Source organism: Urocitellus parryii, chromosome 4, assembly GCF_045843805.1.
Source record: "Urocitellus parryii isolate mUroPar1 chromosome 4, mUroPar1.hap1, whole genome shotgun sequence".
Classification (NCBI taxonomy): domain Eukaryota; kingdom Metazoa; phylum Chordata; class Mammalia; order Rodentia; family Sciuridae; genus Urocitellus; species Urocitellus parryii.
This window is the reverse complement of record NC_135534.1, coordinates 11,704,316-11,731,667: the sequence shown is the minus strand read 5'-3', so window position 1 is coordinate 11,731,667 and position 27,352 is coordinate 11,704,316. Positions and strand designations below refer to the sequence as shown.

Sequence of the window (27,352 nt, the reverse complement as noted above, 5' to 3'; positions counted from 1 at the left end):
GGAGCCTAGCCTGCTCACCCGGAGCCCCCAAACCTACATCCTGCTCGTCAGTACATCCAGAACCTTCCGTTAAGCTGAGACTGCCTCTGGCCATGCTGTGACGGGGACTGTGGGGCCACAGCATGGGAATCGAGGCCCAGGTTTCCAGGCCATGTCCCAGTTCCCTGGGGAATCCCCTGGGCCAGGGAGGAAGGCCTTTTTTGCCTCAGTTTCTCTCTGTGTGACCTGGGGGTGGGGACTTTTTTCAACTCCTGCTAGCTGAGTAGCGCAGACCAGGGCGTCCGCAGGCCTCTGGCTGCCCCACTCTAGGATGCCGGACACCCTGGCAGGCCCAAGTCCCCAGTGGCCAGCTTGACTAGGTTATGTGGTTGACCCGGGACCGCTGGGCCATTTGAGGGTTCTAGGCAGCCCTCATCACCCCCAGGGCCTCCCCTTCTCCCAGGACACTGTTCCTCCTTCGGGAGCTCTCCAGAGGTCTCTCGGGACTTGAGGTTCCCAGGACAGAGGGAAGGAGACCCTGGTCTTTGCCTGGGGGCACTGCTCAGGTGGCCCTGTGCCTCCTAAGTACTCAGATGACCCACGAACCCTGCCCACTCCATTCCCAGAGAGAGCCCTGTGCCTCCTCCCCAGGACCTGGGCCTGGCAGAGGGGTGGACCTGCTGGCGTGGGCTCCGGGCTCCTTGGCCAAACCTTTTCTCCTGGCCACGGGTGGGGGCGGGGAGGGGGGGCTGACGCCACAGCTCAGCCATGCGGCTGCCTGGCAGGGAGGCCAAGCTGCTCCCTCCAGAGAGATAAGAGGAGACTCAAGAATGTCTGTGGGGAGCAGGGCGGGTGTGGGGCCGCCCTCCCGGGAGGGCTGGGCTGTGGAAGTCTCCAGAGCTGGGATGGGGCGGGGGTGGGCTGCGAGGGTCGGCCTCTGGGGCTACTTGGGAGGGGAAGGCCTGGGGAATGGGGGGGACGACGGGGGATGCTGTGGGGGCTGAGGGAGCCTGGGAGCCTGGGAGCCCGGTGTGCTCTCGGGTGTATGAGTCCAGGTGATGGAGGGGGAAGAGCTGGTGCGTGTGGACGGGTCTCCCCTGAGCTCGTGGGAGTCATGTGTGCCCCTGGTGCCTGGGACATGAGTGGGTCATGGCGCTCCCTTAGCACACAGGCGGGTGTCCCGGGTCCTGCCTGTGCGCGTGGTGGGGCTGGGGGCTAAGGCGCTTTGGGCCTCAGGTGGGAAGCCGGGACAGGGCGGCCCCCTCGAGGCTGGTACAGCCGGGCCCCCGTGTGACCGCCTGGCTAATCCCCTGGAGAGAGGTAACAGCAGCTCAGATCAGCGGGCACAGGGCCTGTAGAGAGGGGACCTGGCGGGCAGGATGCACTGGCTCCCAGCAGGTAACTGGGTGGAGGTGGCGGGTTGGGGCCAGGACAGGCAGCACTGGAGGATCTGGCCAGGACCTTAGAGCTTCTGGTACAGGTTGGGCCACTCAGAGGTGTCTGATCCTGTCAGGGCCTTGCTCTTCCTGGGACCCTTTTTCTCACCTGCAAGACAGGGGCGGGTGGTGGAGAAGGTTTCCATGGTGCCTTCCGCCCTGAGGCCCTGAAGTCCCGGGAGGGAGGATGCTGTGGAGTATGAATGGCTGAGCGCAGAGCGGGTGGGTGCTGGCTTCCTATTCTAGGAGATATAAGGCTAGGAAGCAGGTCGGTGTGGAGGATCCTGGAGATGAGGAAACTGGGACCCGCAGGTGCAGGCCAGGCCCCCACCCAGCCTCCAGAGACCCACCGAGGCCGGCAGGGGAACTGGATCTCCCTTTTGAACCCCATGTAGCATGGACAGGTTTACTTCTTCTCTGGCCCCATGTCCCTTGCGAGAGTGGGTAGGCCAGTTGGACCCTAGCAGGTTCTTCAAACGTGATTATTTTTAGCCATCAAAGACAAACTCATGGCCTCCAGATAGACATGCGAAGTGGACCCAGGGGGACTGGGCTCTCCCAGGACTCTGGTTTGAGGGACACCCTTCCCACGGAGGAAAAGCAGAGGGGGATGGAATGGGCCCCCTTTCCCTGGGCCGAGACTGAGGCTCCAAGGGGAGGGAGGTAGCCAGAGTTAGCCAGGGCTGACAGCCACCCCCAGTTCTCTCCTCCACCCCCAGGGCCTTGAGTGGTGGGCTACCTGTCAGGGAGAGGAGCTCTGCCTGGGATCTGGATTGAGCTGGGAAGTGTGACCGGTGGGCTGTCTGCCTGCAGAGCACCCAGGGACTAGTGGATGGGGGAGGTAGCCAAATGTCCTGACCCCTGACACCTGGGGAAGGAAATGAGGTGTCTCCTAGGCCCATCCCCCAGGACTCCTGTCCACAAGTGGATTGCCAGACCCACCCCTCAGGTCCTGGGGCCAGGCAGAGGGGAAGGGATCCAGGGGGTCTGACTCATCCCCACGTCCCCACCTCCAGTACAGAGCCACATGGCAGAGCTGGTGACAGGGAGTGTTCCTGGTCAACGGAGGCTGCGACTGATAGGTGAACAGAAGCCTTGGGGGTGGGGGTGGGGGTGCCTCCTGGGCAGGACTCTGGGAGGGCTTGGGGTCAGCCCAGGGGTGAGGAGCAAGCCACAGCCATCCCTGCACTTGGGGTCTCTCCCAAATCTGGGGGACTAGACAGAGTGTTTCTGAGGGTCTTAGATGTTTGGGGACAGATAGGTCACTGGGCAGAATGGCCTCCTCCCTGGGAACCTGACCCCCTTCCCAGCTGCCAAGAGGTGACTGCACTGAGGGACCCTGGCAGCAGAGGCTGCTGGGTAACAGCCCAGTAGGGCTGCGGATTGGCTGCTGCCCATGGACTTTGCCCTCCCCGATAAGGACCAGAGCAGAAATCATTAACCGAATCATTAACTGGGGGTGGCCCCGCCCTGCGCGGGCAGCCTGCCCCCTGATTTCCGCCTTTTTCCTTCTCTGGCCTCGGTTTCCCTCCGACCCGGGGAGCTGGGGGATGGGGTATGGTGGGCCTCCTCTGACATCGGGGCAGTGGCCCGTGGCTGGGGGCAGGGGAGGGATGAGGTAGTGGGCTGTGTGGGAGCTGGGTGGGCAGCTGCCTGCAGAGTCCCCATGGGTGTGTCCCTGCCCCTCCTTGCTCTCACTTCTCATCTGTAAAGGGGAGTGGAGTTGTAGTGCAGTTGTAGTGCGGGTTCCCAGGGCCTCTGTGAGGACTGGTAGGACAGCACAGGGAAGGGCTGGGTTAGGGCCTGGCCTGGGTCCTGTGCCCTAAATGTCAGCGTCTGTCCACTGCGTGTCCCACGGGCTTGCACAGCCTCACCTGCAGGCCCCGGGCAGTGTGACGGGCCCCACCTGGAGGATTACTGGCCCACAGGGTGGGTTGATGCTCCCAAGCTCAGGCAGGGGCCCTGCAGCTGATGCTGTATGCTTTGGGAAAGGCCCTCACCCTCTCTGGGTCCTTATTTCAGGGGTGAGGGGAACTGTGAGCCCTGGAGTGTGGCTTGTGTGCAGAGGCCTCAGCACGACAGGTCTGGCCTGGCCTGGTCCTGATGCTGGGTCCTGGTCCCCAGCAACATCGTTTCGGCCTGTTCCATCCTCCCCCTGGGAGATGCAGGACTTGTTCCCACGGGACAGGGAGGGACCCAGTCTGGGAAGGCCTGGAGCGCCACGGCTGGGTGCTCTGCACTGTGGTCTTCCTGGAGTCCTGCCTGGAAGGTAGCCGGGGAGACGACGGGGAGAGGAAGGTGCTGTGTCCAGCTCCTCGGGGTGGCCACGGCAGAGGTGGGACGGGATCCTGGTCACAGTTGGGTGCTAGCCTGGGCCAGACGGGAAAGGGCCTCCCCTCAGGGCACACGGGGGGTCCTGACCCACTGCTGAAGGCCGGGCTCCGTGATGTCCCGTCCAGCCCTTAGCCCCGTAGACCTCAGCGCCCTCCCTCTTCTGGTCAAGGTTGTCCATGTGAGCAGACCCCAGAAGTGCCAAGGCCTGGAGTGGGAGGGGGAGGAAGAGCAAAGAGAGCGAGGAGGGGACAGTTTGGTCCAGAGCTCTCTGTAGCCTCCATGATAGACATCCTGTCCTTGTCCTGGGCTGTTTGTCCTTCCTCTGCCTGCAGGTTGGGTCTGTGGCTAGCTTTCCTGGTAGCTTGGAAGCGGGGGTGGGGGGTGCTGCCCTTCCTGGGCTGACTCAGTCGGGTCTGGCTCCGGTGGGGAGGGGGATTGAGGGAAGGAGAGGGCAGGGAAGGTGGGTGGGGACCCAAGTGTATGAAGCTGTGCCCTGAGAGGGGCGATGGCCTCGGTCCTGTGCCTGTGTCCTGGTGCACATGCCGTGGGTGTGCACAGGCATGCTCTGGCCTCAGGGCCTCTGTGCCCACGGCCTGGATTCTAAAATGCAGTGGACTTCACTGACCTACCCTGTCACCTGACTCTGTCCCTTGCAGTGTCAGCTCCTGGCAGGGGTCTTGCCTCTTGTTCGCTACTGTGTTCCCGGAGCCTAGCACTGTGCCTGACACATGGTGAGCGCTTACCTGAATGAGCCAAGTGTGTGTCAGTGTGTGCTGGGCAGGGGCAGGCCGGGGCAGGAGCATGCACATCGGTGGACACCTGACCCTGGGGTGTGCCCATATGTACGCGCATGCATGTTGGAGTGTGCCGTGTGTGGGGAACGCTGCCGTGTTCATCCAGACGGGCGCGGGAACTGCACAGCCTGTGTGGCCTGCCTGCCCTCGTTCCTGTAGGACAGGGTCAGAGGCACTGGGCGGGGACTAGCTTTTCCCTGTGGAGTGAAGTCTGCGGGCCCCAGAGAGAAACAGGGTCCCAGGACCCAGTGTGGGCTCTCTGAGACTGTTCACAGAGGCTGGCCCAGGACTCTCGACCTGACTTGGGGGCATCTTAGGGCTGCGGCCAAGGCCGAGAGGCTGGACTGTGCCACCCACGTACGAGGAGAGCAGCACCTTACTGTTCATGCCTCAGAGGACTTAGGATGAGGTGTGGGGCCCCCTGGAGTCTCTAGAGGTCCCTGGAGCAGATGGGTGGGAAGGTGGAGGGGAAGGGGTGGAGTGGAGAGGTGTGAGGGCGGGAAGGGGGGCGGCAGAGACAGAGATGGGAACAGATAGTGGAATGGCCTCCTGGGGCTCACCTGGCTTAAGGCTCCCACCACCCTGGGATGCAGGGGTTCCTGCTCTCCTTGATAGAGAAGCAAGCCAGGACTCAGAGAGGTCAAGGTACTTGCAAGGAAGTGAGGGTTCACATGGGAAGCTGGGCCTCTGGAGCCACAGGCCCTCTGAGGGCATCCTGAGGGTGCTCAGGTGGGTAGTTTCTCTATTTCCTAGAGGTAGGACACCCCTCAGATTCAGATACCTGGGGTGGACACTCAGGGGACAGGCTTGGGTCCTGGTGCCTTGTCCACCCCAAGTTCAGAGCAACCAGGTCTGACCAGCATCCTCAGACCCTGGCCCATCCTGCCCACAGCCACGTGGCCGACGGGATTTCCGCCATGTTTGGGGCATGAATTGACAAGTGCCCCATTGACGGGCAAGGGAGGGGGTGGGCAGGGCACAAGCCTCCCACTGTGCCGGGTCCCCACCCTCCCCCGTCCCAGGGGACAATGGCCGAGACTCAGCCAGCAGCCACAGCTGGTGGGGGGGGGCATGAGCACGAGGAGGGGTGTGAGGGAGGGGCCCAGGGTGGAGAGACCACCTGGGTCCCTGCCTGCTCCGTCCTGCACCTGGCTGGGTCCCCTCAGTTCCTCTCCTGCCCAGCTGGGTGGTCTTGAAGTGAGGTGGAGAGAGGAGGGGAGAGGGCCACCTTCCCACCGCCTGGTCCACCCAGGAAAGGCCAGGGTCTGGCTCCTGTTCAAAGCAGGTAACGAAGGGCCTCAGGAGGAAGCAGCTGGGCACTCGGCCCACAGGACGGGGCAGCCCCCGGGGAGCCTGTGCTCTGGACCAGAAGCACAGGATGGCCTAGGTCCCCACACCAGCAGGCCTGGTCCCAGACTCTGGCTTGCCACTCCCCGATTCCTCCCTTGGACTTTTACTGCTTGCCTACTGTGTGCTGGGATACTGGTATCCCAGAAGGGTATCCCTGGAAACCCTCAGCCTCAGTTTCCTCATCCGTAAAACAGAGAAAATGGAAAGCACCTGCCCTTAGGGGGTGTCAGAGAACTGAGTGGGCGCCTAGTGAAGGGTGTGGTGCGGGGCTCCCCCCGGGGTCTGAGCTGGGCAGGAGAGTCCCCGCTGAGGGGACGGTCGAGTGGGCCGGTGGGACAGTCTGGGGATGATTTCAGCGGAAGCCTGAAGAGTGAAGAGGAGCCACTGTCTCTGGCAGAGGGCCTGATGTGGGGGTGGGATGGGGGTGTGTCCGGATGGAAAGGAAGAGGGCATTACGGGGGGAGGGCGCTCTGGGGCAGGAGGAGGCTAGGGCGGGCAGGTGAGGGGCCAAAGTGCCCAGCCTTGGACACCTGGAGGGCCGGGGGCCTACTTATCCCAATATCCCAAGGGGAGCAAGACAGGGATGCGGGTTTGTGACCTCATGGTGGCACTTTTCGGTTGTGGGGCCTTGTGCATCCTCTGGCAGCTCCCGTCCGGGGAGCCTCCTTCCAGGGAGGCCTTGAGGACCCAGGTACTCATGTTGGGGTCCAGTGACGGTCTGGGGCTCTTTAGGCAGCAGGGGAGGGGCACCCTCTACCTGCGCCTGGGGTTCTGCTCCAGCCTCTGGGTTCCGGGGTCCAGCAAGTGCCCCTGTTGGTACTGATCTCCGGTGTGGCTCATGGGACATGCTGGGGCCTCTGTCTGGTGGCTGGTCTCTGTGTCTGGACAGTGTGGGGAGAAGACCAGGCCGTCCTCGAGGGCCTCCAGGGAGAGGGCGGGGGTCGGCCTTCCTCGGGAGGCCCTCCAGCTCCCCAGCCGGCCAACTCCCCCCGCCCCGGGCCCACCCCCAACCTGCCTGTCGCTCCCTCCTCCCCCTCCGTCCGCCCGGCCCCTGGCACGGGAGGGTCCCTCCTCCCCCCAGCCACATCTGGTTCTTGTTAGGGTCTCCCAGGATGCCTCTGCCCGAGGCCCCCCACCCTGGGGAGGTGGGCAGGAGGATTAGGGGCGATTAGGAGTGCTCCTGGCGGGAGGAGGCAGAGGAGGGGCTGGGCTTGTTATAAATAGCAGCACCATGACCGAGGCAGCCCATCGTTCACGTGGATTCCAAGTTCAGCCTCCCAAACCTGCTCTTCAGCTGCCAGGACCGGGGCCACGCTCCAGAACCTTCCTTCTTCCCCATTCCCTGGGCTTGACCCGCCCTCCGGAACCTTCCAGCCCGTCCTGCAGTGACACCACCAAGATCCAGGGGTGACTGGGAGGGAAAATGCATGAAGCACTTAGAACTGTGCAGGGCCTCAGCCAGCCTGAGCGCCTTCCGCTACTGTCACCATCGTTGTCTCGTCACGATCATGAATCCCAAAGTACTGGTAGGCACTCAGTAGGAGCTGCCATCTTCATTGTCACCACTATGGTGGGATTGAGTGACGCGCAGCACAGGCAGAACGCTTGCACATGGTGAATTCCTATGCCTGGCACACAGTAGGTGCTTAAAATTGGCAAGTATGGTTACCAGGGAAGGACAGGAGGGGCGGGAATGCAGCATGCAGATGGTCCTTCCTAGCTCAACCAGTTTCTCTGTGGACGGCCATTGGCCGCGCGTGGTGGGTGTCTCCGTTGCCAGCTGGGTGAGCAGGGTGGGGGTCAGCAGGAGGGCCCTGGCCTGTGCAGGCAGCGCGTGACTCCTAGGAGGGCTTAGCCGCTCATTAATCACCTAAGCGGGGCTCAGCATTCTTGAAATGCCTGCTGGGGCCAGGGAGGGGCCTGGGCTGGGGGCTCAGGGACCCCAGGGATCGGGGGCTGGGAAGGGAAGGTGGTGTTTGCTGAGCCCTCACCGAGCGCCGGGCACCTCGAAGACCTGTCTCCACAGACTCACAGCTATCCTAAGAAGCGTTCCCTATTCTTGTCCCCTATTCTTGTCCCATTTTACTAATGAGGAGACTGAGGCTCAGAGAAGGCATGGCCTACCCAAGGTCAACAGCATGGAGTGGCTTAGCTGGGTTCTGTTCCTGTGCTGTCTGAGTTCTGTTCCCAGGGCTCATCAGAGAGGGGGGCCTGAAGTGCAGACCCCAGACTTGGGGCTCCAGGGGCCTGTGGAAGGAGCCTTCCTGCCTCAGTGGGACTGGCCAGCCCAGGTCAGCAGGGTGGGTGGAGCAGCCCTCCATTATCGGGGTTGACGCATCTCCTACGTCAGCCCCCTTATCACCCCGCCCTCTGGCTCCCCCCGCAAGGTGACCCTGGGAGAGGAAAGGCCAGCGCCAACCCCCTCTCCTCCCCTCATGATGCCCAGGAGCCTGGACTGCCTTTTCTCTGCGTCCCTCCCCTTCATGGGGCTGGGGCCAGCAGGGAGGGCCCAGAAAGGGCCACAGTGGAGAGCAGAACCCTGAGCTCCGGGGAATGCTGCTGTGGGACAGGGCAAGCCCTCCTCCCTGTGGGCCTCGGCCTCCTCTGACCGTGGGGGCCGAGGAGCCCTCTGACTGCAGTGGAACCAGCTGCAGGTGGCTCCCCACTCCCGGGCTCCCCAGGAGGTGGGGTCCTGCTCACGTGCCCACAGCTGGGCTGTCTGGATCCTGGAGGACAGGGTTGGACGACCCGTGCCGCATCTGAGCCATGGAGGGTGGTGGGCCTCAGCTCCCTAAAGCACCTGTTTGCTCTCACAGACCCACAGACATAGGGACAGGCACCCCATGCTACAGAGGAGAGGGACATTTGTGGCTCATGTCACCAAACCAGAAAGGAGTGCGGGGGTGCAAGGGTGGCCCCCTCGTGCCCAGATCTACACTCTGGGCCTCTCACCTCCTGGGAGGTTGGAGGTGGCCTTGTGGGCCGGGGGGAGGAATCATCAGTCCCTCCTGAAGGGGGTCAGGGTGGCCAGTGAAGGACCCCCGCCTGGACACACAGAGGGGAAGAGCTTGGGGCCTAGGTCTGCAAGGCTGGGCCTGGGGGAGGACGGTGCTCAGAGGCTTAGGGTCGCCAGGGATGTGGCCTCTAGCCCAGCTCCCCACTCCCCGCAGGCCACGACATCAATGGCGCCCTGGAGCCCTCCAACATCGACACCAGCATCCTGGAGGAGTACATCGGCAAGGAGGACGCCTCGGACCTGTGAGTCCCCCCGCCCCTGGGCCAGCCGCTGGCTCACCCCCTGTGCAGGACCCCGCAGTCCCACCTCGGAAAGCTGCTCCTCCCCCTCTCCCAACATGGCGCCCTCTGCCACCCGCACAGTTCCCTCGGGAGGGGCGGCCGCTTCCCAGGCCTGGCCCACGGCTGGGCTGATCTCGTCCCTTCTCCGCAGCTGCTTCCCCGACATCTCCGCTCCAGCCAGCGCGGCCTCCTTCCCCCACGGGCAGCCTGCAGTCCCTGGCTCCAGTGGGGTCCACCACCTGAGCTCCCCTGGGGGTGGACCCTCCCCCGTGCGCCATGGTCCCCTCCCGCCCCCGAGCTACAGTGCCCCACTCAACTGCAACAACAACAACGGCATGGGCGCCGCCCCGAAGCCTTTCCTGGGGGGCTCGGGGCCCCCCATCAAGGCAGAGCCCAAGGCTCCCTATGCCCCAGGGTGAGTGAGGGCAGGGAGTGGATGGAGGGGGAAACCTGCGCCTGGTGGCCTCAGGCCTGAAGGTGCTGGCAGCAGGCAGGGCCCAGGCCACGGGTCGCCCCACAGTGGACCAGTGGGCAGCCGGCGGGGTCTGAGCGAGGCTGTGAGGAGGGCTGATGAGGTGCTAGAAACATCTCTGAGCACTGTGGACAGGAGCGGGCGGGGCTGGAGGCCACCTCTGTTTCCATCCCTGGGAACCCCAGCACACACAGGCACAAACCCAGGTACCCAAACACCTCCACAGCCCCGTCCAGGCCCAGGTGCGTGCAGTGGACATTTTCTGTGGACCTGGGAATTGCCTGGGGCTCATATGTGGTCCCTGGAGCCACATCTCATCCCAACACAGCCTCACTCTCCAGGGCCCAACCCCGCTCCCCGCATCTCTCTGAGGAGTCCACACCAGTGGGCTGACCCTGGCTGAGCCTTGGCCTGGCTTCAACCAAGGATCCAGGTGGCCACCAGCCTAGCCAGACTCCAGGGCGACCCCTGACCCCACGTGCTCGTGGGGAGAGGCAGAGAACAGGGGTGTGCTGTGCTCTGCAGACGAGCTGGGAGAAGTTCTGATTCCCCAGCCTGGGCAGGGGCAGGGACCCTGTGTCTGGGTGGGAGAGGGCTGGAGTGCAGGGCAGGAACCACACTGTGCCAGGTCGCCTGGCTGTGGCTCCTGTGCCGGCCTCCTGCCCTGGTGATCTACAGCCTGGAGCCCAGAGGCTTCCTCCTGAGGGCCAGGTGGGAGTAAGCAGAGGGGTGTGCAGGGGGGACGGTGGCCCTGGGACGCTGTCGGCAGGATTTCCCAAGTCTCGGGCTGATAGTGGCCAGGCTGGGGTGCCAGGGCTGAACCTTTGCAGCAGATGGCAGGCTGACGGTTTGAGGCCATGCCACTGTTCCTGAGCCACAGACGCCTGAAAACCAAGATTCAGCTAGTGCCCGCTGACTGCCCCCCAGTGTCTATGTGGGGACCCTGCTCTGGGGGGACCCTGAGGCGGGCCTGAGGAGCTCTTCCTAGAGGATTCTGATGGCTCTGAGAGGGAAGAGGACTTGACCAGAGCCACAGGGACCCAGGCCTCGGTGGGTTTGCTGCTGAGATGGGGAGAGAGGTACTAATACCTCACAGAGCTGAAGGTGTGGCTCAGGGGTAGGGCACTCTCCCTGCACGGGCAGGCCCTGGGTTCCGTCACCTGGTTCAGTGACCAGTGATGGAAAGAAATCAATCAATCAATCAACCAACCACCAAATACAGGCATAAGGAGAAGCGAGATAAATTTATAAATTTAAGAAGAAAGAATGAAAAGTGCAGTGGGCCCAGGATGTTTGGTGGCAGGGACTGGATGGTGGGAAAGACCCTAACTCAAGGCCCTTGTCAGGAAGTGCAGAGAGAGGTGGCAGGTGGACTTGGAGCTGGACAAACCAGGATCCGCCCACGGGCCCTGAGGCTGTGGGGAGAGTGTGGTGCCAGTCCCCACCTGCTTTTTGGTGTCACCTCACACAGCCTTGTTTTAGGGTCTGCATTCTTGGGTGGTTTTCATAGATCTGTAAATAAGGACCGAAGGGACAGGTGGCTGGTCCAGGGATGACCTGGGACTCCAGGGTGAGCGCAGGCTGTGTCCATGATGGCTCCGAGTCCCTTCTGGCAGTTCCCTGGGTACCATGGAGGGGAGTCTCTGGATAAGGGGACCAGGGATGGCCAAATAGCCTCCTTGCTCGGAGGCCACAGCCCTCCTCTTGCTGGGCAAGCACAGGGCTCACACAGGACGTGTTGACCTCTGGGGCTTGAGTTTGTTCTTTTTGCTGAACCACTGATAAAATAAAACTTGCAAGGAAACAAAAAGCCAGGCCCAACAGAACTGGCCCCGTGCCCAGCCCACACCTGCCTGGCAGGGCAGCCCCCAGTGACCCGCTGAACCTACTGAGGCCCGGTACCCGGGCCCAGTGCCTCCGGGAAGCTGAACGGCTCTGGTGGGTACAGGGAGAGGGGAGCAGGCCTAGCCCCCTAGGGAGGGGGGTCCTTGAGTCCCTGTGTCGTCATCAGGGACCTGGTTACCAGTCCACAGGGGCCATTAGGTCTCAGGGGATCCTAGATCCTAGGCAAGACCCCAAGGCCCCCACAGACAGTTCATCACCTGACCCTGCCAGGCACCCCAAGGTAGGTGGCGCAGAGAGAGCGTAGGGTGAGGAGACCTCATGACTCCAGCCTCTGGGGGGGGTGTCTGTGGACCCCAACTCACAGAGGGGCTGCCCGGCCTGAGGGCTGGGGACCTGGCCGCTGGCCCAACAGCCCCCTCCTCCGGTCCTTGCAGCACCCTGCCGGACTCGCCCCCAGACTCGGGCTCCGAGGCCTACTCCCCGCAGCAGGTGAACGGTGAGTCGCGGGCACCGCCTCCCCGCTGGTGTGCACCAGTGGTTGGGGCTGGTTGGGGCAGCCTTATCGGAGGAGAGGGAGGGAGCCAGGGAGGGAGGGGGCCAGCGGCTGCCCAACGGGCCGAGATTATCGCTGGTCAAATACTGCCCGGCGCTGGCTATTGTTCCCCATGGGCGGGTGGGGAGCCCGGCCCTGCCTCCGAGCAAGTGTCCCTGCCGGAGATGCCACCGCCTGGCCGCCTGCGCCATCATGGACGCGCCCTTCGGCGGTAAGTGGACGGCTGGGAAGGCCCAGGTGCAGTCTGAGCAGAGGCCTACCACCGCTGGGCCCACCTCCCCTTCCGGGGGTTCTCAGGGGTGCAGTGGCCCCCAGGTGGTCAAGAACAGAATGACCACGGGCAGCTGGCTCCCCACAGCCTGAAGAGGGGTCAAGAGTTCTGTTTATCTTACCCAAAACATCCCTGGAATGCCTCCCAGGGAACAATGGGAGCTGGCCTCCCCCTCCGGCCAGTGGGGGGCTGGCCCCTGGAGCCCAGGAGAGGGGCTGCTGCAGGGAGGAGGAGGGCCCGTCTGCGGCGGAGGAGGGCTGGGGGTCTCCAGACTCTCCTTCCTGAGGCCAAAGGAGGGTCAGGCCTGAGAGGAGCTGGGGACCTGGAGGAACCTTGAGATTGGGGATCTTCTTGGGGAGCTGGGCCTGCCCCATCTTAAAAGAACCGGCAAGGACAGGGCAAAGGCCACTGGCCTCTTGCACAGGGTCTTGCTTCCCTGCCCAGGCTCTAGTGACCAGCTAACTCCCCGGCCCCTGGGCTTGGGGACTTGGCTCAGGAGGGGGTGGAAGCTGGAGACCCTGCCTAGGGAGATCGGGTGTCTGGAACCAGAGTGAGGGTGGTCTCTGATGCCCAACCCCCATCTCTCCCACAGACCCCCATCTCCTACGCACAATAACCCCTGAGACGCTGTGCCACGTGGGGGTGCCTTCCCGCCTGGAGCACCCGCCCCCACCTCCAGCCCACCTGCCAGGCCCCCCGCCGCCCCCGCCGCCCCCACCTCACTACCCTGTCCTGCAGCGGGACCTGTACATGAAGGCCGAGCCCCCAGTCCCGCCGTATGCTGCCATGGGGCCGGGTCTGGTGCCTGCGGATCTCCACCACACCCAGCAGTCCCAGATGCTGCAGCACCTGCTGCAGCAGCACGGAGCTGAGTAAGGCTGGGAGCCCCCGTGGAGAGCCAGGGGCAGAGCAGGTGCAGGCCGCCAGAGGGGGAGGGGGTGGGGACACACTGTGGGGGGCAGGGGCTCTGCAGGGAAGATGGGGGGGCACCCTATTTATACCTAGGTGCCCAGTAATGCCCTGGGGATCTACAGCCACTTGCTCAGGACTACCTTTTCCACTGAGGTACTCGGAGGCTCTGAGAAGGGAAAGTGGCTCCTCCAGATCATGCCACCAGGAGAGGGCAGAGCCAGGAATTGAGCCTTACCCAGGCACAGGTGGTTTCCAGCCGATCATGGAGTCCTCCTCAACCTAAGGAGGTTCCTGGCCTGGACCTAGGCACCCTGCTCTGACTCCAACCTGGGCCCTCGTCATTTTTATCTGTTTTTATCTTCCATGACTTTATATCTGTGTTGCGCATTGAAATTTCATCAAAGATTTATAAAGTTCAAGGAAAGAGTCTTCTTCAAAACATTTTGTAGCTGGGCGTGGTGGCACCTGTGATCCCAGTGGCTTGGAAGGCTAAGGCAGGAGATTGCAAGTTCAAGGGCCAGCCTCAGCAATTTAGCAAGGCCCTAAGCCCTTTAGTGAGACCTTGTCTCCAAATTAAGTAAAATAAGGGCTGGGGATGTGTGGCTCAGTGGTTAAGCACCCCTGGGTTCAATTCCTACCAAGAAAAAAAAAATTCTAACCAGATGGGGAAAGGAGTGCTGTGCAGGTCACCCAAACCTGCGCCTGTCCCCTGCCTCGGGACACTCCCCACCTGGCCCTGTGGTCCAGGCCCTGTGTGGTCTGACTCTGGAGGCTGCTTGCAGAGCCCCCACTGGAAGGAGTGATGCTGTAAGAAAGCTGTCACCTGATGTGTGCCGGGCCTTTACTGAGCCTGCTGGAGACACGCAGACCAGGCAGGTGTAGCTCCTGTCCTCCTGGATGCCACGGTCTAGCCCGTGGGGAGGAGGGACAGAGAGAGAATGACAGTGCTGACCAGTGGTGGGAGTGCTGAGGAGGCCATGTCCCAGGGCTTCCCAGAGGGAGTGTCCTCTGGGCTGTGCCTAGCCTGTTAAGACAGCAGGGAGAGGGGAGAGGAGTGGGCACTGCACAAAGGCAGGAGGCTCAGAGAGAGCCAGCCCCCACGGCACACACCTCTGCCTCCCCAGGCTCCCCACACACCCCTCCAAGAAGAGGAAGCACTCAGATTCGCCCCCCAACACCCTCAATGCCCAGATGCTGAATGGGATGATCAAACAGGAGCCTGGGACCGTGACAGCGCTGCCCCCACACCCTGCGCGAGCCCCTTCCCCACCCTGGCCTCCCCAGGGCCCACTCTCACCGGGCCCCGGCTCCTTGCCGCTCAGCATTGCCCGGGTCCAGACACCACCGTGGCACCCTCCAGGTGCACCCTCACCAGGTACGTGGCTGGCCCTCCCTTGGAGTTGGGAGTGGGGCCTGGAGACCAGGGCCCACGTGGGTGTCCCCTTCCTTCAGGTCTCCTGCAGGACAATGATAGTCTCAGTGGCTCCTACCTGGACCCCAACTACCAGTCCATCAAGTGGCAGCCCCATCAGCAGAACAAGTGGGCCACACTGTACGATGCCAACTACAAGGAGCTGTGAGTGATCAGTGTCGCCTGGCCACCCCATCTTAGGACAGCTCTGGATCTCATGGAGGTCCTGGATCAGGGCCCGGGAGCACCCAGGGTACAGGATGATCCCATTTTACAGAAGAGTAAACAGGCTCGAGAAAGAGCCAGTCCAGCCCCAGGCCTCCCCAGGAGGTGGTGTGTGCCAGGGCGGCCAGTCTGGAGGAAGTGGGCGGTGGGTGTTTTCAGACTCCGCCTCCCCCTCCACCTACTCCTCCTCCGCCTGCATTCCAGGAAGGTAGCCGGAAGCTGAGTGTAAGCAGGGCCCTTCCAGAGCCCCCTCCCTGTGGAGGGGGTTGGGCAGGACCGGGTCAGGGTCTGTCTGGTCATGTGGATTCAGCTTCCTGGGCTCTAGGCCAGGAGCGCTGTGGGGAGCACTCCCCTTGCCCCCCCCCCCCCCCCCGCAAAGGCTGGTGTGTAGGTGAGAGGGCAACTCCCCTCAACCCTCTTTGGACACTTCCAGGCCTGGCGGGGTGGCTGGGGCGCTGACCAGTCTCTTGGGGTTGGGCGCCGCAGGCTGTGTGGGATTCTTAGCCAGCAGACCCCGGGGCTAGGGAGTGGTCCAGCTGCTATGGCAGCTCAAGGGTCCCATGAAGTCAGCTGGTGTGAGAGGGGGTGTCTATGGGAGCGCAGTCTGGCCCGGGGAGGAAACCCTCAACTCTTACAAGGTGCACTTGATCCACGTTGGGCCAACCTGTCATCCCAGGACCCTAGGTTAGGAAGCTGGTAGTAGAGGTGCCCTGTAGCCCAGGCACTATCTCCACACTGTGCTGGGTTGAGCAGGTGGGTGGAGCCCCAGGAGGAGAGGCCCGGAGCCCAGGCCTTCCTGTAGGCCTAGGCCAGGCCCAGAGGCCTCTTCCCAGGAGTCTGGAAGCATTGTCCCCACCCACCTTCCTCCAGGCAGGCACCAGGCACTCCTGTGACCTGGGTGATGGTGGCAAAGCCATAGGATAACACTTGCCTTCTTTACTGCCACCTGGAGGTCCCCAAAGGGACCCGATTGCTACTATCTCCAGCAAAAGAAGGGCAAACTCCCGCTGAGTCTGAGGGGGCGTCCAGAAGTGCCCCTCCCTGCTCTGGCAGACCCAGGAATCAGAAGGAGGGTGTGTGGGGACTTGAACACATGGGTGGGCAGGGGCTGGACCTGCCTGCCGCAGAGCTGGCGCCTGGTTCCACGGTTTCCATGGCAACCAGCTGTCACTTGCCTTGAGGCTCTGCAGATGCAGCCCCTCTCACCCCATTCCCGTGAGGGAGGGGGCTTCAGGCAGCCTTCTGGGAACCAGCCACATGTGGTGAGGGCCATCAGCCCCCTCCTCAGGAGTCCCTTCCTGTTTGGTGGGCCTCAGAGACTTGCCCTGCACCCTCATCACCAGGCATGTTGAGGAAAGATCATCGGCCGAGGAGTTGACATCGGCATGTGAATCCTCCTGGGGACTCAGTTTTCTTTTCTGGGGAGTGGGGACAGCACCCTTGGTGGTTTGAGGATCTTGAGGTAGAGAACAGGAAATTGCTTTGGATCAGGGTGTGTGGGAGGCAGTGCCATTCCAGGCCTGGCTTTCACCTGTCCCCCAGGCCTATGCTCACCTACCGTGTGGACGCTGACAAGGGCTTCAACTTTTCGGTGGGGGACGACGCCTTCGTGTGCCAGAAGAAGAACCACTTCCAGGTGACGGTGTACATCGGCATGCTGGGGGAGCCCAAGTACGTCAAGACGCCCGAGGGCCTCAAGCCCCTCGACTGCTTCTACCTGAAGCTGCATGGAGTGAAGGCAGGTTTGGGGTTCAGCCAGGAGGGCGGGCAGGAGGGCCAGAGTGTTGTGGAGGGACTCCGTGGCCCAGCCCACCCCGCAGCCGGGGCTTCCGCCTCTTCTCCCGGGGGCTGCCCATGACCATCTCATGCTCTTTCGTCCTTCTCCACTCTGTGACCTCAAGTCTGCGTCCCCAACCAAGACCCACCTCCTGGCCCTTCTGGAGCCACCTCAGCTCTGCGTCCCTGCGACCTTGCTTCCACCCAGAGTTCCCCTTCAGGGAATGGAGTCCAGGGTCCTGGTCACCCAAGCCATAGACGTGGGGGCCCTGTCGCACTGACCTCATCTTGCACCTGGCCCTACTGTTCCCCTGGAGCACCCTTTCGCCTAGGCCCCCTTCCTCCCCTCCTTCCGTTGGCCTCTCCCCTGTCCCCATCATCCCTGCTCCTTGTCCGAGTGGCCCTGACTTGTGACACAGGTGGTAATGGCCCCACTCTTCCAAAACCCCAGTGTCCTCCCAGCACAGCCTCAGCTTCCCAGTGAGCCCACCATCTCCTCGGAGCCAGCCCTTCCCTCCCTCCCTCCCCGCCCTCTGGTGCCCGTTCCCAGCCCCTGCCTTCCCCTAGGCGGCTCCCAACCCATCCTCCTCCTCCTGGCAGACTCCACACTGGTGCGTGCTCAGGAAGCCTGCCCTTAGGGGCCCTATGGGACAGCCAGACTGTGGTTGATCTGGAGCCTGAGAGGCCCTGGGAGGTCCCCCAGCTCTGTCTGCCTCAGTGTCATGAGTGGCTCAGCCAGTGTTCATGGAGGGGTGGAGGTGGGGAGCATGTAGGTGTGGGTGTGTAGGAGGGGCTGTGAGGGTAGGGGGAGGATGCACGCTGACCATGTGTGCTCCATCATGCAGCAGTGGGGCATGGTGGAGCGTGGTGGCTACATGCCCACTTTCTGTGGGGTGGTGTGCTGTGGCAGGTGCTGCTGTATAGACGGCCCCTGAGTTTGTGGGGTAGGGAGGCTGAGGGTCGAGCTCTGCTCCATTCCCTCACCCCCGGTTCTTGCTGGGCCAGGCCCAGGCTGAGAGAGTGAAGGAGGGCAGGAGCAGGTGGGGAGACCCACTCTGAGCCTCTGCTGCTCTCTGTCCTACCCAGTTGGAAGCCCTGAACCAGTCTATCAACATTGAACAGTCTCAGTCAGACCGAAGCAAGCGGCCCTTCAACCCTGTCACGTGAGTGTCTGGTAAGGGTGGCGGGTGCTGGAAGGGCCTCCCCTGGAGCTGGCTTGGGAACTGAGGGGGCCAGGTAGAGTGTCCACCTCCCGAAGGCTCCTGGCCTGTGTACCCCTCTGTGGCCTGGTTCTTGACAGCCTCCCTTCCTCCCCCCTGAGCACCCTGCTTCTCTTCTGCAGGGTCAATCTGCCTCCTGAGCAGGTCACAAAGGTGACTGTGGGACGGCTGCACTTCAGTGAGACCACTGCCAACAACATGCGCAAGAAGGGCAAGCCCAACCCTGACCAGAGGTGAGCAGGAGCTGCTCCGCTCTGAGCAGCAGGGTCAGGAAGACACCACCCATGGGGCCTGCCAGTGGCCGAGGTCATAGACCGGCCATCTCATGGATTAGGGGCTTGAGGTTCAGAGCCCTTCACTGAGTTAAGATCATCAGAGGGGCAGAAGCCTGGCTTCTGGATTCAGACGCAGTCCTCTGTGGGTCCTGGGGACTTCTGCCCCCTAGTGGAGGCTCAGGTTCCTTTGCGATGTACTGTTAATGCCATTTTTTTTTTAAATTTACTTTTTTAGTTGTAGTTGGATACAATATGTTTACTTTATTTATTTATATGTGGTGCTGAGGATTGAACCCAGGGCCTCACAGGTGCTAAGCGAGTGCTCTACGGCTCAGCCCCAGCCCCTTTAATGCCACTTTTTGAGGGTGGGTTGAGACCCGGGAGCTATGTACACTGCACACAAGGCCCAGAAGGGGTGGCCAGGGACAGATGGGCAGGAACCTAAGCACCTCTGAGCCTCCTTTGTGTCCCAGGTACTTCATGCTGGTGGTGGCCCTTCAGGCTCATGCACAGAACCAGAACTACACGCTGGCTGCCCAGATCTCAGAGCGCATCATCGTGAGGGTAAGGGCCACCTCCCTTCAGGGGAAAAGAGTCCTCCCCAGAGCTGGAAGAAAGGGCACCCAGAAGAGATGCCCGGCACTGAGGAGTTAGGAACTGTGTGGATTTTGCTGGGTATTGGCTGTGTTCCCGGGGCACGATGCTCACCCTTTCCCAGCAAGTTATTTCCTTCCTAGTAAAGCATGGAGCCTGGTAGCCTGGTAGCCTCTGGCATACCACATAGGACTAAAAGTTGTCACAATGAGCAGGACAGTTGGGCATGGTGGGATGAGAGCCCTGGCTGGACTAGGAGGGGTTGCTGTGGTGTTTCCCCTTTCCCATGGTCAGGCAGGTCCCCCATCCTCCAGGACTGATTCAGCCCATCTTGCCCTAGGCCTCCAACCCAGGTCAGTTTGAGAGCGACAGTGATGTGCTGTGGCAGCGGGCGCAGGTGCCCGACACTGTCTTCCACCATGGTCGTGTGGGCATCAACACCGACAGGCCTGACGAGGCTCTGGTTGTGCATGGCAACGTCAAGGTCATGGGCTCCCTCATGCACCCCTCGGACTTGCGGGCCAAGGAGCAAGTGCAGGAGGTGGGGGCGGGGCCTTGGGGCGGGGCTCCCAGGGAGGAAGCCGGACCAGGTGGAAGGGCGGGGCTGTCCCTGGGTCTCCATCTGTGAGCCGGGTAGCGGGGTCGCTTCTCCACACTGCATGCTCAGGGCTGCAGTCCTTCTGAGCTCCCGGGCCTGCTCTGGCCAGTCGCAGGGGCCGAGGGTTCAGTCTTAGCCCGGGGTCCCCTGGCAGGTGGACACCACCGAGCAGCTGAAGAGGATCTCGCGCATGCGGCTGGTGCACTACAGATACAAGCCCGAGTTCGCGGCCAGCGCGGGCATCGAGGCCACCACGCCAGAGACGGGTAGGGACCCCGCCCCCCGCACAGACTGGGTTTGGGGAACACCCCTCAGCCTTCAGCAGCCCCACCCCTGCCTTCGGCTTGGCTCTTTCTGTCCCTCTTCCCTGGAAATTCTGCTTTCAGAAATCCTTCCTTGACCCCTGGAACTCCGCCCCAGGAAGCTTGTCCTTAGAAGCCCCGCCCTGTAATCCCTGGAAAATCGCGCCACCTGGCGTTCTGGAACTTCACCCCTTGACAAAGTCGGAAAATCTCGGCCCAGGCCCCCCCCCCCCCCCAGTAAATTCCTGCCTTCATCCTCTTGGAATCCTCCTTCCCCTGAGGTCCTTACTTCCAGGAACCCACCCCACCTCTGGAACTCCACGTCTTGAGCCCTGGAGCTGCGACCCTGTGAACCTTTGTGGGAGGCAGACACTGCCCAGGGCTCCTTGGAACCCAAATCTCTGGTCCCTCTTTCCAAAATCCACCTTTTGCCAGGCGTTGTGACCCATGCCTGTAATCCCTGCGGCTCAGGAGATGAGGCAGTAGGATCGCAAGTTCCAGGCCAACCTCATCAACTTAATTAGATCCCCGTCTCAAAAAGTAAAAAGGACTGGGGGTGTAGCACCCCTGGTTCAATCCTCAGTATCCAAACAAAAGCAAAATCACTCCGCCCCCCTCTAAGTTGAAGAGTTGCAGGCAGTCAGCCCATCCTCTTGGCTTGTCTCCCCCCAGGTGTCATCGCTCAGGAGGTGAAGGAGATCCTGCCCGAGGCTGTGAAGGACACGGGGGATGTGGTCTTTGCCAACGGGAAAACCATAGAGAACTTCCTGGTGGTGAACAAGGTCAGTAAGGTGGGACCTGAAGGGCTCTGGAGAGGGGCAGGCCAACTGGGGGCAGAAGGCAGGCCCAGCCCAGTCTCATGTTGCCTCCAGAGCCCCGTCCTACCTCACAGGGAAGGGTGCCAGCTCTCCAGGTGGAGGGTGGATTTGGCTAGGAGAGGCCATGAGGTCTGGGACAGGAGAACCTTGCAGAGAGCCATCTCCTCCCTTGTTAAACATGGGTAGTGAGACACTGTCACGGCTATCAAGGCCTGAATGTGTTCTTTATTATGTGACATTTCTAACTTAATGTGACATGAGGCTGGGCACTGAGGAGGCTCTTCTGAGTAGGAAAGTGCCCAAGTCTGAGATACCTGGTCATCAGGGCAGACCCAGGCTGTGGGGTGCCTCTGAAGGCTAGAGCTCTGATTCCGACAGCAAGGAGGGCCGTTCAGGCAAGGTGCAGCAGGGATGCAGTGTGGAGCCAGCACAGGGGAGGGGAGGCCCACACCAGGTAGGAGGCTTCAGGGGCTTCCAGGTGGCAGTGCAGAGTGGGGCTCTGCTCTGCTCCTCAGTGGTCTGCAGCCTGGGCCCCGGGGCTGACTGTGCCTTCAAGGTTGGTCCTTGGCCCTGGCAGGAGCGCATCTTCATGGAGAACGTGGGGGCCGTGAAGGAGCTCTGCAAGCTGACGGACAACCTGGAGACACGCATCGATGAGCTGGAGCGCTGGAGCCACAAGCTGGCCAAACTGCGGCGCCTCGACAGCCTCAAGTCCACTGGCAGCTCGGGGGCCTTCAGGTGGGGGCACGGCATGGGGCAGGGAGGGCAAGGCCCCCTTCCAAGAGGCACCTTTGACTGTGGCCCTCTTACTGCAGCCACGCAGGGAGCCAGTTTAGCCGGGCAGGCAGCGTTCCTCACAAGAAGAGGCCCCCCAAGGTGGCCAGCAAGGTGAGGGTGGGTGCTGGGTGGCAGAGAGGTTGGGCAGGGACTTTTCCATCCTGTGGCCTCCCTTTCCAGCTTCCCCTCTGCAGCCTCACTGACTCCTGGTTCTCCCCCCCCCCCCCCCAGTCCTTAGCCTCCCAAGCCGTTTCTTCTTCCACTCCCTCTGCCCCTGGGGGAAAGGGTGACCCCTGGATAGGGTAAGGCTGCAGGCTTCCTAAGTCTGCCCTCTTCTGCTGCTTCCCCTTTTCCTCCTGGTTCTCAGTCGTCATCAGTGGTGCCAGACCAGGCCTGCATCAGCCAGCGCTTCCTGCAGGGAACTATCATTGCCCTGGTGGTGGTCATGGCCTTCAGGTGACTTGTTGCCCAGGCTGTGGGGGTGGCTGACTGAGAGAACAGAGCTGCTCAGTGGGGTCAGCTGTCCACTAGCCCAGGCCCGAGGAGAGGAGAGGGAGATGTGGCTTGGAAGATCTAGTGGCTGAGGCTTTGGGGGCAGGTGGGCTGCTTCCTCTGTCTCCTCTTTCCAGGGTTGGGGAGATCCATTTGGGCATCACTTGGGAACCCGGTCCCTGGGGCCAAGAATCATAGGTAATACCATAAAGAGAGGGTGCTAACGTGCCTCCAGCTCTAACGGTAACCCTTTTCCGTGGCTCCCAGCGTGGTGTCCATGTCCACACTGTATGTGCTGAGCCTGCGCACCGAGGAAGACCTGGTGGATACTGATGGGTATGTCCCTGGAGGTCAGGCTGCTGTTAAGTCCCCATGCCAGGTGGGGCTTTGGCAGAAAGCCCAGGGTCAGAGGATCCATGGAAGCTGTCTCTAAAGGGGTTCAACCTTAGGCTCTGAGCCTGCTAGGGGTAGCTGGGGTGGAAGGGAGGGTCTCCCTGGATGGTGGGCAACAGATCCCTGTCCCTGCTGACACCAAGGTTTCTCTCTGGCCAATTTAGTGCTCTTCCAGGTCAGCCAGCTGAGGGGCCCTGGTTGGAACAGGGGATGCGGAGGGTCAGGGCAGGACATTGGACTCTGTCTGCCCTCTGTCACCCTCAGCCCCGGGTCTACCTCTGACTATGTCTTTTCTTTCTCTCCTCCCCTGCACCTATCTCCCTCTTGATCTCTGTGTTGCCCCCTAGCTCTTTTGCCGTGTCTACTTCCTGTCTCCTGGCCTTGCTCCGGCCCCAGCACCCTGGGGGGAGTGAGGCCATGTGCCCATGGTACGTGTCTGACCAAGTGCCCTCCCTCCTCTGGCTCCTGTTGCCCCTTTCCTGCCTCCTTTCCAACTTCCCTCTCCGCCTCCTCCCAGCCTTCCAGCTTCTTGGGGACTCCCAGGCTCCTCCAGCCGCTCTGAGCTCAGCCCCCCCTTCCCCAGCAGGTCCAGCCAGAGTTTTGGAACCACTCAGCTCCGACAGTCCCCTGTGACCACTGGGTTGCCAGGCACACAGCCCTCTTTGCTGCTGGGTGCGTATCAGGCAGGTGTGGAGGGGTGGGAAGGGGCAGGTGGCTGTGTTCTGGGTGGGGCTCTGCTGCCCTCCTCCAGCTCACACTGTCGCCGTCTTCCTCAGTTACGACCAGCCTGATCAGCTCGGCCCCAGGTCCAGCTATCCGCACGTTGGACCTGTGCTCCAGCCACCCCTGCCCTGTCGTCTGCTGCTCTTCACCCGCCTCCAGCCCTGCCTCGGACCCTAGTCTTGACTCCAGTTTTAACCCTGGCCATAGTCCCACCCCCAGACCTAGCCCCAGTCCCAGCACTAACCACTCAGGTACAGCTAACCCAGGGGTGGTGGTGGGGGTGTCCAGCTTCCCTGAATCCAGAGAAAGGCCCCAAAGACTAATAGGTGGGAGGGTCTCAGGTCACCCAGAATGAGGGTTGGAGAAAAGACTGGGGAGTTCCCCTAAGGATACCAAGAGACACATGGGGTTCCCTCGAGGCCCTAGAGACAGCTGGACAGGAGATAGCCAGCTCCCCTCCTCTCAGCCTATCCTTGGTTCTATCCACAGGCCCCAGCCAGATGGCCCAGCTGCCAGTCACCAACATCAGAGCCAAGTCTTGGAGTATTTCAGCCAATGGCATTGGCCACTCCAAACATTCCAAGGGCATGGAACCTGTGGCCAGCCCTGCAGTTCCCTTCCCTGGGGGGCAGAGTAAGGCCAAGAACAGCCCCAGTCTTGGACTCCATGGCCGGGCCCGCAGAGGAGCCCCCCAGACCAGCCTGGGCCCTGCTCAGCCCACTCACAGCCAGCCAGGTACTCGTCTCACCCCTGAAACTTCCCAGCCCGGCCTGGCAAGGCTTACTGGCCAGGGCCCATTTCAGCCCTGTCACATGATGCACGGGTGCAGAATTATCATCAACAGCATTTGCTGAGCATGTGCTAAGTGTCAGGGATCAGGTCAGGAGCCTTAAGTACTCACAACACTCCTGCAAGAGAGAAACTGTCCCCACAGTCTAGGTGAGGAAATGGAGACTTAGGAAAAGGACTTGCCCAGGGTCATACAGTGATCAGTGGCTCCACCTAGAATTCGCTTCCTGGTTGGCCAAACTCAAGTCTGGCTACTTTGTCACCATGCAAAGATGAGAAAGGTGCTGTGTGGAATCTACCTAACTTTCCTCCAAACTCAAGCCTTAATTTTTAACAAAGCCAGAGAACCTTTTATTGCAGAGGTTTTCAAACAGTTTCTTTGGCTCCACACGGCATTCTGGATCCTTGGGTTGTGCCTCAAAGAACTGAAAATGAACGGGGTCCAGCAAATGTCCAGAGGCCAGTGGCCTCATCTTCCCCCTTGTTGGATGGAAGGGTCAGGCAGCAACGAGCCCAGGTGTTCGTGAACAAGATGAATAAGAGGGCCTTGGCTGCCCACTTTTCTGTCACACTTTAGTTCCAACCCTCTCGTGGCTAGCCAGTCTGTGGGTTTGCTGTGGAGGGCCACAAGTGGTGGCATGCTGGTAGATTTCTCTGGGGCAGGGGACAGGGGCAGGAGTAGGGGAAGCCCTGATTCGCCTGTAGTGCGCCCTCCGTGGTTGATGTCAGGCTACCAGTGGTCGCCACTGAACAGAATTGGGAAGCGATGTGTGAACAGGCTTCTGCACACAGCCTGCCAGGAACATGCCAGGAACAAGACCCATCCCTGATTCTGGGTGTTCTGGTTCTTGGGAGGAGGCAGACTTCAGAACTCTGGGAACTAACTGGTCCCAGGGCTGCTGGGAAAGAGCTGTGGTATAATCCTGGCCATTGTGGGGTCTGGAAAGGACTGAGGTGTGGTGACTGTTTGGGAAGGAAAGACCTGATTGCTTTGTATCCCGCCTCACCTTCCTCCCTGCCCCAGCAGCCCCTCTCCTTGCAGACCCAGTGCCCTCCCTGACCTCCATCCAGGTGCTGGAGAACTCGATGTCCATCACCTCCCAGTACTGCGCTCCACAGGGTGCCTGCAGGTGGGTGGTCTCCTCCCTTCACTCCAGGGGGCCCTTAGGTGACCCCAGGCTGTACAGATGCTCAGCTCTTGTGCCCTCAGGGAGGAACCTCCCTACAAGACAGGGAAGCCCCTTTCCAGGCTTCTGAAGGGTTCTGGGGTAGTCTGGGGTTTGAGGGCAGAGGCTTTGGCAGGATGGTCGTGGGCTGAGGTGCCATCTTTGCCCCTTCAGGCCTGGAAACTTCACCTACCACATTCCTGTCAGTAGCAGTACCCCACTCCACCTCAGCCTGACCCTGCAGATGAAGTGAGTACTGGAGAAGGGAGCAGAGGGATGGGAGGGGAGCCAGAGGAAACCAGCAGAACCTCAGAGTGGCCAAAGCCAAGGCCAGCTCCAGCATCCATAACATTTTCCAGGTGGTGGTCCTAGGAAACATGGGGGAGGGAGGCTTTGTGGTTCAGCGGCTGGTGGGTGGGAAAGGTCTGTACCAGCACTAAGGTGGTATTGTTTCCAGGCCACGAGGTTCAGTGCTTGATCTGGGCTGGAGGGCTGGTTGGGAGGGCGCTGGAGTTGAGGACTCAGGAACCCCATTCCCTGCTAACTGGGCCTTTCCCCAGCTCCTCTTCCCCTGTGTCGGTGGTGCTGTGCAGCCTGATGACAAAGGAAAAGCCATGTGAGGAGGGGTCACTCCCGCAGATTCTCCCTACCCATCAGGACACCCAGGTAGGTGGCAGCTGGGAAGCTGTGGGCCAGCTGTACCCTGTTTTCTGGATAGTGGTCCCCAAACACTTGAGGAGAAGAAGCTGGAGCCAAAGTACAGGTGTCTACATAGGGACACCTCAGGGCCTGGGCCTCTGCCTCAGGAAGGGGGACATGCATGCAGGTCTTTATTCAATCCACTCCCTGCTGAGCAGCTCCATTCCTGTGGTGGCAATAGTCCTGGGGACAAAAACAGTTCTACAAGGACTAACCTGGGATGAATGCAATGATGGAGACAGGAGCCTTAATGTCCCGGGAGCCCATGGCAGGGAGGGCTGAGGGTCTCTGGGGAGGCAGAGTAGAGCCTGCAGAGGCGGGAAGGAGCAGTGTGGGGCAGTGGCAGGCAGACCTGCAGTGTTAGAAGAGCCCTCTGCTCCAGGTGCAGGGCTACTTCCTGGTCTGGGAACTGAATGGCTGGGCCCTGTCACCATCCAGCTCTGAGGACCCGGGTACAACCTGCTCAGCTCTGCATAACCTGTAGCTGGTGGAACTCTAGTTTATCCTTGACCCAAGGCCATGGGAAGAGATTTAGGAGAGTTCTTGCCTACTCATGTGTTTACTCAGCAAATACTTGTTTGGGCCTCCTATGTCTCAAGCCCTGTGCCCCCAACTGTGAGAGTGAGGGGAGGAGACGGGCTTCCCCTTCCAAGAATGTAATCTAGTGAGAGAAAGGACATGCAGAAAGGACCCTGGGTAGAGGAAGGGGTGGATGAAGGTCCCGGAGAGGCAAGAACACCCAAAAGAGAACACCCAGGTAGACATTCTTTAGACATGGGCTTAGGCCCCAACCTACACCACAGAGACCAGGCCAAAGCCTCAGGTGGGAGATGGGCAAGCTGCGTGTGGCTGATCACATGCCACCTTGGGAGAGTCAGCCAGACAGACCTGGACTTGAACCCCAGCTCTGCAACACTGTGCCACTTGTAGGCAAGTGACCCAGTTTCCTCATCTGTGAGCTGAGATAGCAGCAGCCCTGCATTTTGGCCAGGAGGACGCAGTGAGCACAGTAGGGAAGCAGGGGTCAGGGAGACACCTGGCGCAGTCTGTGGAGGGTAGCTGCGACTGTTCCCCAAGGCAGGACTGTTCCCTCCCATACCTCTTTGAAGCTCTCCACTTTTCTCCTTCATAGAACTTGGCCCAGATCCTGGGGCTGCCATGGCTACAGTGCAGAGATGCCAGTTGGGATGGCATCCCCTGATCCCTCTCCTTTCTCTCCAGGGCACCTCTCACCAGTGGCCCGTAACCATACTGTCCTTCCGTGAATTCACCTACCATTTCCGGGTGGCACTGCTGGTGAGCATGGGCACTCGCCTGCCCCTTGAGGTCCAGACACCTCTATGAAGCGCGGGGCTTAGGGAGGAATGGGAGCTTTGCAGAGCATGTGGTAGGACTTGGGCACAGTGTCAAGCATGTTGGCAGGGAGTGCTGCCTGCCCTGCACCCCAGGGTCATCTCACCTGTTCCCATTGCCTTTCTGCCCAGGGTCAGGCCAACTGCAGCTCGGAGGCCCTCATCCAGCCAGCCACAGACTACTACTTCCACTTCTACCGCCTGTGTGACTGAGCTGCCTCCTGGGGCAGTGCCACACCAGGGATTTGGGGTCCTTAGACCCCTTCCACACTGGGTGCAACGAATGGTGTTCCACCATTGGAGCCTGCTGCCTCCCAGCTCTCTGCCAATTCACTGGCCTCCCTGAGCCTGGGGAAACTGGAAGTCTTCGCACTGGAGCTGCTGTTCCTACTGGTCACCCTCACGTGGCATGGAGGGAGCCGGGGACAAGACTTCCTGGGCGTTCCTGCCTACCACCTCCTGGTGGCAGGATCCACATTTGTCCAGATGTGGTTCAGAT

The 27,352-nt window shown here is 61.3% G+C and overlaps 1 protein-coding gene across 2 annotated transcripts; it reads left to right on the top strand.

Annotated features, from left to right (window-relative positions):
- Window positions 1-1,358: 1,358 nt before the first annotated feature.
- Window positions 1,359-27,066, top strand: Myrf (myelin regulatory factor). 2 transcript variants are annotated; one of them, XM_026407615.2, is made up of 26 exons: window positions 1,359-1,377; window positions 9,064-9,151; window positions 9,342-9,605; window positions 11,942-12,003; window positions 12,924-13,203; window positions 14,368-14,618; window positions 14,696-14,819; window positions 16,422-16,617; window positions 17,742-17,818; window positions 17,998-18,108; window positions 18,624-18,714; window positions 19,085-19,285; window positions 19,497-19,608; window positions 20,317-20,426; window positions 21,040-21,200; window positions 21,278-21,350; window positions 21,607-21,695; window positions 21,999-22,067; window positions 22,708-22,796; window positions 22,901-23,098; window positions 23,337-23,588; window positions 24,679-24,766; window positions 24,977-25,051; window positions 25,363-25,468; window positions 26,723-26,797; window positions 26,986-27,066. In XM_026407615.2, exons 1-26 carry the CDS (start codon window positions 1,359-1,361, stop codon window positions 27,064-27,066), a joined length of 3,342 nt encoding a protein of 1,113 aa, XP_026263400.2. The 2 variants fall into 2 exon arrangements, with proteins under 2 accessions (XP_026263400.2, XP_077653682.1); XM_077797556.1 differs by lacking the exons at window positions 1,359-1,377; window positions 9,064-9,151; window positions 9,342-9,605; window positions 11,942-12,003 and adding an exon at window positions 12,253-12,271 and having other exon boundaries at window positions 24,661-24,766.
- Window positions 27,067-27,352: the final 286 nt, after the last annotated feature.